The sequence below is a fragment of the Prinia subflava genome, chromosome 1 (assembly GCF_021018805.1).
Source record: "Prinia subflava isolate CZ2003 ecotype Zambia chromosome 1, Cam_Psub_1.2, whole genome shotgun sequence".
Lineage (NCBI taxonomy): Eukaryota > Metazoa > Chordata > Aves > Passeriformes > Cisticolidae > Prinia > Prinia subflava.
The window spans coordinates 119700415-119712616 of record NC_086247.1 but is presented as its reverse complement, the minus strand read 5'-3'; the positions used below and the strand labels follow the sequence as shown (position 1 = coordinate 119712616).

Sequence of the window (12202 nt, the reverse complement as noted above, 5' to 3'; positions counted from 1 at the left end):
ATATAACAAGTATAACTCTTGTTATATCAGTTCAGATTCTTTGAGACTGCGCTGCTCCAGCGCCACTGAGGTTCCGCCGCGGCATCAAACGCTGCCAGGCGGACACCGGGCACACCTGGGCAGGCGGACAGCGGCGCAGGGCTGCAGCTCGGGACGGAGCCTTCCCTCCCTTCTCGGGCACGGCGTTACTTCTTAGACATTTCCTAGATAAAGAAACTCAAGCAAACAAACAAACAAAAAAAGCCGAAAGAGTTCGGCGCTGCAGGACCCGAGTCCCAGCTGAGCGCGGTCCCCCCTAAGGCTGCCGCTCAGCAGCGGCTCCGCGCCCGCCGGAGCTCGGCACGGCCAGGAGTGCGCTTTCCCCTGGACCCCCGCCCGGCCCGGCTGCGCCCCTTCCCGCCGGGGCAGCGGTGCCGGAGCCCGCGGGGGGCGGGACGCGGCTCCGGGCTGACTCACCCCCGCTCCGCCCCGCACCGGCGGGGGCGGCACCGCCCGAGGCCGCGCCCCCGCCCCGCGCTCCGGCCCCCCCGCCCGGCACGGACCGCAATGATTTAGAAGTTCAGGAATCCCACGTGACGTCACGGAGGGTGATGTAATGCTTCTCTAAATAGAACGTATTGTAACCGTCCCTCAGTCCAACGTGGTTCCTCCGGCCGCGCTGCCGGTCCCGTCCCCGCCGCGCCGGGCGGTAAGTTCCTAAAAATACGGGGCTGCCCCGGGAAGGCGCGCGGCGCCCGGCGCGCCCCGCACGGAGCTGAGCGCAGCAGCGCCGGGAGCGCGGCTGGGGAAGGGGCAGCCTGCGGCTGCAGGGACTCTTCCCTCCGCCGCCGCATCTGCTCCGGAGGCGGCGGAGCCGGTCTCGGTCGCGCCGCTGCCGGGCGCGGAGTCCCGCCGCTCCAGCGTCCCAGCAGTACTCGGGGAGAGGGGGCGTGAGAGACCCCGCGTCCCGAGGAGGGTCGGGCAGGCAGGGCAGAGAGGCGGGGGGCGGGAGCGCACGGTGGCGGAGATGCGGGGAAGCCGGACTCTCCGTCCGCACTTCACGGAGTTTGGGAAGTCCGTGCGCTGCTTCCCGGGATGGGATGGGATGAGATGGGGCGGCTGCCGCGGAGCGCAAGCAGCACTCCGCTGGTGCTGCCCCGAGAGGAGCGGACGGGTGGGCAGCTCCCGGCGGAGGCACCGCCGAGTCCCCGCGCCCACCGCGGGCTGGACGGCTCCAGCCTCCCCGTGCCCCGGCGGCACCGGGCAGTGACAGCTCGGCGGCGCGCTGCCCTGCCATCCTCTCTCCCCGCCGCCCCCAAAACTTCTGGATAAGTTTCGCGTGCTTCCCGGCGAGCCGGGAGCAGCCGGCGGTGTCCGCGGAGCGGTGCGCGGCCGCCTTCCCCGTGAGACAGCCCGGGTGCCGGGCGCTGCCGGCCCTTACGTCATGCTGCGGGCCGGTGCGGGGCTGATGCTCCGCTTCTGATGCCCTCGGGTGCGGGGCGGGGGCGAGTGTTGACAGGGTCTCCTCTCTGCAGCCCTTCTCTCCCTTTACAGCCCCTCTACTCCGCTCATCATCCCCCTCCCTAGCTCCGGGTCCCCTCGCTACTGTCCTCTCTTACAGGGGTCTCTCTCTCCCCAGCGAAGTTTTCAGGACGATAAGCGCTGCAGGAGTGTAAGGGGAATACTTGCTAAACTCTGCCTCCTCTATTATTTATGTCCGAGCATGGTGAGTGATCCTTCATCTCCAGGGCTCAGTATAAGCTTTATAATTGGAAAGAGAGAGGTAGTTTCAGAGATGGGGGTAGGAATAAAGGAAAATGAAATGTCCATATGTTGTTTGGTTTTTCTTTTTCTCTTTTCTTTTCTTTTTTTTTTTTTTTTTGAATCCAGACCGATGAGAATTGACTTAAGCATCAAGATTAGAAGATTTCCATATATTATCAGTAAGAAACAGTGCTTAGCTAGATGAAATTGAAGCTTGAACAGAAGAATAATAATTACTGTGAAGCATCTTACTTGGGCTCTTTTTGAGACTGCAGTTTTTAGAGAAAGAAGTGTGCACCAGACTTTCCTTGCCTGGCCATTTGGACAAGCAGCAGTGCGTCAAGGAACAGTGGTGTGGGAAAACTTTCTTTTAAGATATATGCAGGAATAATCCAGAAACTGGACTGAATGAAAATTGAGAGGGGGAAAGTGAGAGCCGAGTGCAAAAACATAGGGTAGTTTGTGGGAATTTTGCTGAGGGAGGTTTGCTTCCTTAAGGGTACAGTTTATTTTCAGTATAAAAGTGTACAGTGGTGAAAGTCCTCGTCAGTGTTTTGTAACTTTCATGTGGCGAATGAAGTTGTCAGTATCAAAAGCTGGAAATTCTTAATAAAAAATGGCTAAACTCCTTATTTGTGACTCCTTAATCCTGAAGGGAGCTGTACAGGTCGCAAAGCACTAGGGAAAAGTGTGATTAATGATCAGTGATTAGTGATAAGTGATTAGTGGTTTTATTCAAACTGTTACCTCTGACCAGAAGCACACATCAGAGGATTAACAGGCTCTTTAGATAAATGCTCATTAGTGGAAGGGGGAAAGCAAAGATAATAGGCGTGAATACAGGGACAACTTTCTAGGAAAATCATTCCTGTCTCTGGCATAATAAGCTCTATTAGCAGAAAGGCTCTTTAATTTAGAAGTTGCTTTTATCTTGTAAATCAATGATAGATGCAGAGGTTTGCTGCGCTATTATAGCCTAAATTTTCCCATATCCACTAGATGTGGATTATCTCGGTAGTGATATTTTATTAAAATAAAACCCTACACCACAATTGAATCTGTAAGAAACTGAACATTCCCAAGGGCTAAAGCCCTGCATCCCGAGGCATCTGCTCCCAAAGCCTGCTGCTGGCAGCTAACTAGATGGCGCAGTCCTGTTGTGTGTGAGTATACGCTCCTGGGTTATGAACTTAGCGAGTAGCAGCTTGCTAGGTGTCCTTCAACACTTACAAAAAAGTTGATTCTATGCTGGGTTGGAGGCTAGACAGTGCTATGAGTTTGTAGTCACATTTTCCACTTCAGTTAATCTGGGGAGTTAAAGGCTGCTGGAAAAATTAGTCTCGTTTACTGAAAGAGATGGTGAGAGAAAGAAGAGAATGAGAGAGGGGCAAATAGCTACAGCCCAGGACATAACTCTCGATTGCACTGTTCTGTACTGCTTAAATGAAGTACAGTTCTGATGGCCCTAATTAATGAAGCCTGAAAGCTCTTGGGAGTTTTTCCCCCAGCTATCACTGGCAAAGTGAGTCTTTTTTTTTTTTTTTTTTTTTTTTAATAAGTCACTAAAAAGAAGGAACAGTTGGTGTGGTGATTGAACAAAACAACTTGAACCTGGCTGTGCGTTACAGATTATGGTAAGGAGCCTGTTTCTATGATAACTAACCAGAGATTTTTCATTACTCTTAATTATACATGGCTTGGGAAGAACTGATATCTACTGCTTTCGATAGACTTGGGGGTTTCCTTTGTCCCATTAGCTTGCATGGGATTTATGTTTGGTTTCAACTGTGGAGATCATCAAAGTTTAAAAACTTTAAAAGAAACACTTGAGTGAAACAGGAAATAGAAATAATGAACTTATGGCATGAAAAAGAAAGGGCTGTAGTCTCCTATTGTTACATCTTTCATTGGAGACTCTGAGGAATAGTTGGGCTAATGCTTAAAATCAAAAAGTTTTGTAATAGCATATAAAAAAGGCAATAAGCGCTGTCTGCCAGTCTTGAATATTGGATGGCACTTTTCCAGGATTTAAAATTGCAATATTTTTAAAAGTTTACACATTTAGAACAAGCGGAAACCTTTTCCCCCTTCCAAAACACCCATTTATAGTTCAGCTTCAATTTATCACACTCCACTTCTGCTAATTTAACCCAGGGAATGTAAAGGGAAAGAAACCATGTAGATACATTTAAAGAAAAGATAGAAGTGAGATTGTACATGTAATTTTATTTATATCACCACTTAGCAGAATGACTTACACAGATAAAGAGTAATAGGTGCTTTTTAAATTTGATGTTCACTTCCTCATCCTGTGAATCTAAAATGTGCTGCAATCACATTTATCCTGTTCACTGCTGAGGAATCTTCTGTAACAGATCGTTGCTGTGAGAGCTGGAGTTCACACTGGAGTTGATAAGAGAGAGGTAATCTCCCAGTGCCGTCAGAAGGCAGCTTTTACATATTAAACCTTTCAACTCCATGTGGGCAGAATCTCTCTGAGCTCAGTAAGTCTTGCAGGATGATTTGAAACTGGGTTATTAACTTGTCTCCTTGTGGCCCCCTCTAAAAACCTCTCTCCGTGCCCCTAATCAGGGTATGAGGATCTTAACTATTAGAAGAATTCTTGCATGGTTGTTGTTGGTTTTAAAACAGTTTCTTTAGTCAAGGACTTTTCCTCTACTCTTTGTCATCCTGTGTCTCTAATTTCTGCCGTTAGTTAACTTTCTGGATTTCCTGTAAACCTGTTGCTTTGACAGTTTATACCTATGTTCATGTATTATTAGCTGTCTTTCAAGCCTTATTTTAATTCCAGTGACCATCTTTCTCATAAACTCTTTATCATGAGAAAACTATTTCAGGACAAGATTTTGTGATAAAAGAAGAGCAGAACTGTTTTTACTTCAAACATTTAAAAATTATTATTAAGGACCATATGATGTATTATTGGAACAAACTGTTTTTTTTCTCAAGGCCAGCGAATGCTGATTTTTCTTGTAACTCATTACAGGAAGATTCTACTCAGTAGATGCAGTTGCTGGAAAAGCAGATGTATAAAGCAACAAGTCTTCCAGTTCTGCTTCACAGGTCTAGGTGATTCTTTTGCTTTGGTTCTGTTTTGGTTATCTCATGCTAATCAAATTAATTGGCAGACATCTATAACTAAGCCAGCCATTCTGGCTAATCTTCCGTATGTAAACTCTCATTGACACAAATACATAGGAGTCCTAGTGGAAATACATAAAATGCTTTGCAATTCTGTCAGTTGTAAGTAATAACTTCAGGCCAGTCAGAGAGCTTGGTAGGTCACTCTGCAATATCTCAAAACAATTTCTGTTGATTTGCCCTCTCTCCATGCTGCAAGCTATTCAACCCGTTTCCCTCCTCCATCCCTACCCCCGTATTTCTTGGTAAATTATCTCAGCAAATTACAATGCTCCAGAGCTTTAAGGGCTCTAGCTTTAAAAAAGAACTTATGTGCCTTTTGCATTTCTCTACCTTGAGAAATGATCAAAGTTGATTACAAATTTCAAGTAATAGTTTGGAATAAGAACTATGAAAACATATTTTTTCCTCTAACCAAACATCATATTACTATGCTAATTTGCAATTCTGAAGGTGCAGTATTCTCTGACACAGACAAAACAGTGATCTCAGACAATATGTTATCATGCTGTATTTTAACTTTAGCTATGTTTTAGCAGTAAGTACAGAAATTAGCTTCTGTAGACTTGACATGTGAAAACAAAATCCTGTTATGGAAATACTTTTTTGTTTTGGTTACACATACAATCAAATAAATTATTGAAATAGTCTCAGGTATACATAACAAGCACAACATTACATACTTAAAATAATTGTTTTGGATATGTCATGAAAGCACTTGTTGAAGCAGATAAGCTCTTGTGTCTTTTTACATGTGTGGAGCTCTTGTGTTGGTTTGTGCACTGATTGTTTTGCTCCTATTATGGCTCAGGTTGATGCGGCAACCCTGAAACTCTAAAATAATACTTAATTTACTATTTTTCACTAAGGTGTTATTTTAGTCTGTAATTAAAATTACCAAGAGTCAGCATTTCTTTACTAGCTGTTGCATGGGAAATGCAGGTGTTATTTGCCCTTAGAGAGTTAAAAAAGGGTTGGTTGCACTGGTTTGTAGGTTTTTAGGCTGTGATATCAAATGCTATTTCATAAACACAAAGAGATTTTCCAAGGATTTTGCTGAAGGCTGTAGGATTTTCGAAGTAAAACACTGAAAGCTTACAACAATTTCCTTAGCTTAAAAGATGTTTTGCTTTTGGTTCTTGTTTCCGTCTTATACTTTTTTGAGAATTTGTTCAAGAACTCAGTCCCACACACTACTCCAGAATAAAGGCCTTGAAACACTGTCACCAGCAGTGTTTGTGTAGGTGTGTGGTTTTAATAATCTCTTCCTTCGAGACAGTTCATGTCCCCGTCATGCCGCCCTGCCACGTAAGGTGATTTTAAGGTGTGGGGTGCAGCCCTGCTTGGCCAGAAGGCTCCACTTTGTGAGTGATAAAAATGGCAAGGTCTTTAGGAGAAGCCAGAAGGAATGAGATTTGATTTTAATTGAGAAAAAATACTACAAATCCCCTCTTACCTTTGCCAGCTGATTCTGCTTTTCTTTAGCTCCGAATGTTTTCATTGCTCTTACTAGGTTACTGAGACCTCTGCCAGCTCAGGAATTGGTCATGGTTTGATCCCACCTGCAGCTTTCTACCCCACATAAATCTACAAATAATTTCTACTGCCTTTTTAACTTTTGCAGTGTTTTCTCAAAAAAAGAGAAACAGCTTGCTTTTCTCTCATCTCAACTTCTTTCCTTCCTAAAGGCCTTGTCTTTGGGTGCCACCAGTCAGTGAACACTTCAGTGCAGTGGAAATGTGTGGTCCCAGTCTCAGTATGTTTGTGTATTTTGAAGTTTTCAGGGATGTACTGAGTTCAAACTAGTCATCCTTAAATATGCTGCCTAAAGTTAATACAGAGATATGTAATTTATTTGGCTGATCTTTTCTCATTTAGAGGAAGCTAAATTCAGATTTTTTCCTGTTTACTTTGTGGGTTTGTGCCTTTAGTTACTCTCTCATTGCATGTAAGGCACCATTGTTCATTGCCACCTTTTTCTGAGCTGTTTGCAAGTACCCAGAAACAAATTTGTCTTTTCTGGGAAATGAACCTGGACCAGTGGCTCCTAGATCTAACATCTGATGGTTTTTTTTCCTGATAGTCTAATGTAAACAATGCTAGTTAATATGCTCAACACAGGGGGCTCTGTAGCACAATAAACAGAATCTGAGATTGGATTTGGGATGTGTTTTATGGAGCAGCTGTAACAGTAAGCAATAAATTGAGATGTTACTGTATTGTACTCCCTCTCATATTTCTCCTTTTTCTGTCCTTTAAGTCTTCCAGTTTCAGAGTGCTGAAAATACCACCTGTAGAGTAATATTCTGCCTAAGTAAATGCTCCCAGATATGGATAATGATATTGGTAGGTCACTTGGTCATGCACTGATGCTGCAAATTAGCTGCCAGTAATTCAGTCATAGCTGAACTGGTTTGCAGTCATTCCCAGTCCAAATACACCTCTCACTTAACTTTTCAAAAAACTTATTCAACAGCAATGCTCTGTTACTAGGTGCAGAGCTTTAAATTATGGATGGCCTCAAGTTGCACCAGATAAGGTTTAGTTTGCATATCAGGAAAAATTTCTTCACCGAAAGGGTTGTCAAGCACTGGAATAGGCTGCCCAGGGAAATGGTTGAGTCACCATCCCTGGAGGTAATTACAAGATGTGTAGATGTGGCAGTTGGGGACAAGGTTTTGTAGCAGGTTTGGCAGTGTTGGGTTAATGGCTCAACCTGATGATCTTAAAGGACTTTTCTAACTTAAACCATTCCACGACTCTGTAATTGTAAATCATACTTCCATAGGTACTACTGTGAATTAACTTGGGACAATTGGATTGGTTACATCTACTTTTGGTTCTGGTCAAGTCAGTGAATGAGTTTATCACGATTTTTTTTTTTTAGGTGCCCAGCAGGAACTCCAAAAGTGACCTAAGTGTGTGATGTCAAAGAGCCTGGAATTGGGCTTGTCCAGAAATGGCACTGTCTGTGTTAGAAATTTGGACTTGCCAGTATCTTACTTACAGAAAACTTCTTTTCTCAGGATGGTTGTAAAATACAACCTGAAAAAACAACAAGTGGAGCAATGGAGTAGAAATAGATCATCAATTGCAGGACTATCTTTTCCTACTTATTGTTTAACTTCATTACCAAATGAATGCTTTAGAAAGAAGAAATTTTGCTTAAGGGTTTGTGATAGTTTCAATCGCAACATCAACTTAATTTGTTATGAATTTAAAAAAAAGCTCTCTTTGCTGGTGATGATTTGGGCAGGGGGCGAATGGCATTTGCATATTTTTTATAGGTTGAAGAGATCAGGATCAACATCTGTTGAGACTTCCATAATTTTCTAGAGTGCACAAAATGAGGCAAGAGATTCTGTAGTTAAAAACAAGTTAAGGACTTTTCCTTCTTTTCTTACTTACATATCTTTAAGTATATCAGTGTAGCACTTAAAAGTTGTTTTATATCTGTTATTAAATAAGGCCGGTGTAAATTTCTTTTACTGGATGTGTGGTGGAGAAGTATTTTAAAAAGGCAGTGGAAGAACAAAATGAATGATGTGAAACTTAAACCACTTTCTACAATTCCTGTACTGCCCTTTCATTCTTCAGTGCTAGTAAAGCAGTACATGGACTCAGGCATGAAAATGGGTTAAATTCAAGCAATTGACAATTTTTCACAACAAAGTGAGAGAAAGCAGTAATTTAACTATTTTTGATGAGAATATTTAAAAGACAAGTTTCTGTAAATAATTTGCTATGAAAGTAGGAAGGATCAAAAGAGCCGTGGGTTTTATGACTGGGTAAGTAGAATTACATTCTTGTGGATTTAAAAAATATCATAGTAGAGCCTAATTCTCCACTCACCCTGATACAAATCTGGAGCAACTCTATTGAAATCTGTGGAGTTACCAACTGCAATAATACTCATTGAGAAGAAAATTAGATTCATGGGGTCTATTCTGAACATAGCCTATCAGTGGTGCGCTGTGCAAATCCCATTATTAAAGTAACAGCCTTACATGTCACGTTGAGGACGGCTGTTTTCCCAAGATGAACATGTTTGCAACTCTCCTCATCTTGTGGCTACTTTTTAAGGGGGCAGGGGGATATTGAGAATAGTTATTTTCTGCTCAATTAATATTCCTTCCGTGCACTCTCCTTCCTCTCACGCGCTTTATGTGTGGGTGCGCAGTCTGCACTCTCCATCATCTATCTGTCTGTGTCTCTTTGGCTGTGACAGCCACCACTCTGGCCTCAGGCTTGCACAACACAGATGAAAAGCCCACCAAGGTTCCCAGTTATACATGGCAGGGTATAATTCTGCTCCTAAATATCATGTGCATTTTCACTCTTAGCGACACCACTGTCAATTGGAAGTAACACCTTAGACTTCTGTTTTGTATGTGGAGGTTTTCTTTTAGTATTTGAGAAAAAAAAGGGCAATAGAGGGTGAAAGAAGTGAGGAGGCAGCGTGGCTCTGCAGTTTTAATAAATCGGAGTATTTGTCTGCAGCCCTGGAAAGCAACACCCAGGCCACTTGGGCATCTTGCATAGCTCCCAAGCTGGCCTGAGAGTGGGAACAAAGTCTTTGAGAAATGGGGGGAAAATATCATCACTGAGCTTCTCTGATTTTGTTTTTTAAACAGCAATAAACAGAGAATTTTGAGAAAAGAAAAACATTGTAAAGAGTGATAAATTGACAGTGTTCAGCATACAACCCACACTTTGCCCCACACTAATCACGTACACTTACTTTTTTTCCAATTTTCTTTATTTGGCCCAGCATATGTGGGCTCACCACAGTTTCTTTTGAAATTGGTATAAATTGATTGACTTATCTGAAGCTGTGTGGAGTGAGGGTATGGCCCATGGTTGATTATTAATGGCACGCAAAGGGCAACTTCTGTGTATATTCTATTGTAAGAAGAACAAATATTTTTAGGCCCTATAACCACTCTGGTGTGCAAAATCTCTGGATCCTTAACAGCGCAGAGGTTAATTTATTAAAAAAATTAAACCCACAAGTATTATTTCATTGCCAAACATTTTTAAAAAGCACTATTTATGTAGGCCCTATATAAGCACACATTGTTTTATGTTCCTTCTGCTGGCTTTGCGTTTGACTAAACCATTATTCTCAGAGCGCTGCTGTGCTGAGATCATCAGTGATGATGGTGTGAAAACAAACAAGTTTTAGCATGAGAAGTCACTATATAATTTGACAGGGAGGTTGTTAGCACCAAAACATCTACATTCGTTTCATTTCTGGTCGAAATAAAAATCAAATGGCTAATGGGAAAAAATACATTTTTAGGAGGAAGGGAAGGGGATGGGATCTAATTTTGCAAGGTGCTGTGTCAGTCAAAAGCAGGACCAATCTCAATTCCCACTGAGGTGAATGGTTGGTGAGAACTCAGGGGACTAGTGGCATTGGGCTCCTTTTCTCCAAAGTTTAGTAAAACTGCTGAGATGAAACTTAATTCTTCATTAATTCAAACTCCTAAGTTCAAATTCTTAGGAATAAATCTCTCATTGTTAAAGATCAAGATATTCTTCAGCTCTTCAACAGAGAGCTATAAAAGTATGTGCTCTAATTCTGTAGCCTTCAAGGAGTCCTTCAACATGAAGAGTTCTGCATATACCTTAATGGTACAAAAATCCTGCTTCAGAGAAGAACATTTCTTCTGGCCTCTGTTACATTACACAAAATAGGGAATTTTATTCTTTTGAAAGTGACCTTTAGTATTATCAAGAATGATTTTGTATTCCCTAGTGTTAAGTTAAAAAGCTTTGGGACTAATGAGTGCAGCTATGTGTAGTAAAATAGGTGCTGTGAAAAATAAGCTATCAGCTATGAGCATGCCCCCCAACATTTTTTCTTTGTTCCTCAGCAAAAATTATAGTGGTCTGTTTTTAACAGAAACAGTTGAAGTCAATGGATCCCAGATGAGTCAACCAACTTAATAATACCCTAAAATTTAGGAGTTCCAGATAGTTTATTTTACTGCTATGCAGTGGCCTTACACTTGAACCTCTTACTGGATTATCTAAATTTAGTGGAGCTTGCAGGATACTCAAGGAAACACTGAAAAACATTGCTCCCTGTGTAGCATTCAGGATGCTACATGTTGTATTTTCTCTCTCGTGCTGTCTGATTCTATTCAAATTTCCTTGCCAAAAAGTTGCTATTCCAAAATATTGAGACAGCCTATTTCTAGGCTGTCATTCTTCCAGTTTTCATTTCAGAGTTTTGAGTCAGTGCACTGTCAGCCAAAAGCTTTTCAGCAGGCTGAAAGCTTTTAGATGCAGAAGGAGCTTAGAAGAAATATTTTCAGCATTGTAATTAATTCTAAATTAATTTATGATGAGGACAATAAGAGGCATGATGATCACTTTTATCAAGCTAGTCATGAAAACAGATTTGATTTTCTTTTAAAATATGAATTTGCTTTGTTGGTGTCAGCTTAAATATACTGAGGATGCTTTACAAGCAAGGCATTGGTTTGTCATACTGGATATGCAGAGCTCCTTTTGTGTCTCTTCTTTCAAGGAAGCAGCCTTCCTTGAACAGGGAAAAATGTGCCACTGGGAGTGCTGCTGAGCCATGTGGCCATGTAGCTGTGGCAGTGGGATCTACCTTGTGCCTCTCCCAACTAATAAAATTGCAGCCACCAGAATTCAGGTGCTTTCATAAAGCCCCAACAAGATTTCAAACAAGCCTCTCACTTGCCTCCAGTGCTTAGAAAATACTGGACAGGTGAATGCCCATGTCTACATTTATAGAGAGGTATGTGCTCAGTAGCACCTGGAATGGGCAGCTGTTGCATGGAGAATGCATTTTGTAAAATATCAAATTTTTTGTAAACATCACAGAATTTTAAGAGAAAAACAAAATCTGCAGTTTGGCAACTGGTTTGTACAGACAGACTGTTGTGTACATAGTAAATGACACACAGCAGTAAATTGTGTAGCTTACTGTTAGGTGAGAAAGAGGTAAAAACAAGTGATCCATGCCATAGAAATAACGTTTTTGATAAAGGTTGGTTGCAAAACAGTTCTATGAAAATTCAAACAGGAGTACTTTTTTCAGCCTTTTATAATTCTGTGGATATCACTTTCCTCATATACCTAGTGCTTTCCTACTAACCATCTTCAGAATATGTGCTAAAAAAGCATCACCCTTTTGGAACCCACATGGAAATGCCAGTTCTATCTCCACCTAATGACCGGCTCTATCTGTGCTCTCAAGTATGGTGCATGTGAGATGGTCTGAGAAGTGGCAAGGTCCTGACAGAGCCTCTTGTCTCTT

At 42.3% G+C, this 12202-nt stretch overlaps 1 protein-coding gene across 3 annotated transcripts in view; it reads left to right on the top strand.

Moving 5' to 3' along the window:
- The first annotated feature begins 638 nt into the window (after nt 1–638).
- Nucleotides 639–12202, top strand: part of CREB5 (cAMP responsive element binding protein 5) — a 256147-nt gene continuing 244583 nt past the window's right edge. For 2 of the 3 annotated variants that reach the window (XR_010081997.1, XM_063409803.1), the window contains exons 1-2: nt 640–688; nt 1619–1705. Coding sequence is in view for 1 of the 3 variants with exons in the window: in XM_063409803.1 (XP_063265873.1) it covers nt 1703–1705 (3 nt within the window). In the remaining 2 variants the exon portion in view is untranslated. Of the gene's footprint in view, nt 689–1618; nt 1706–12202 lie in introns of all 3 variants that reach the window. The other variant, XM_063409813.1, reaches the window with a different exon arrangement.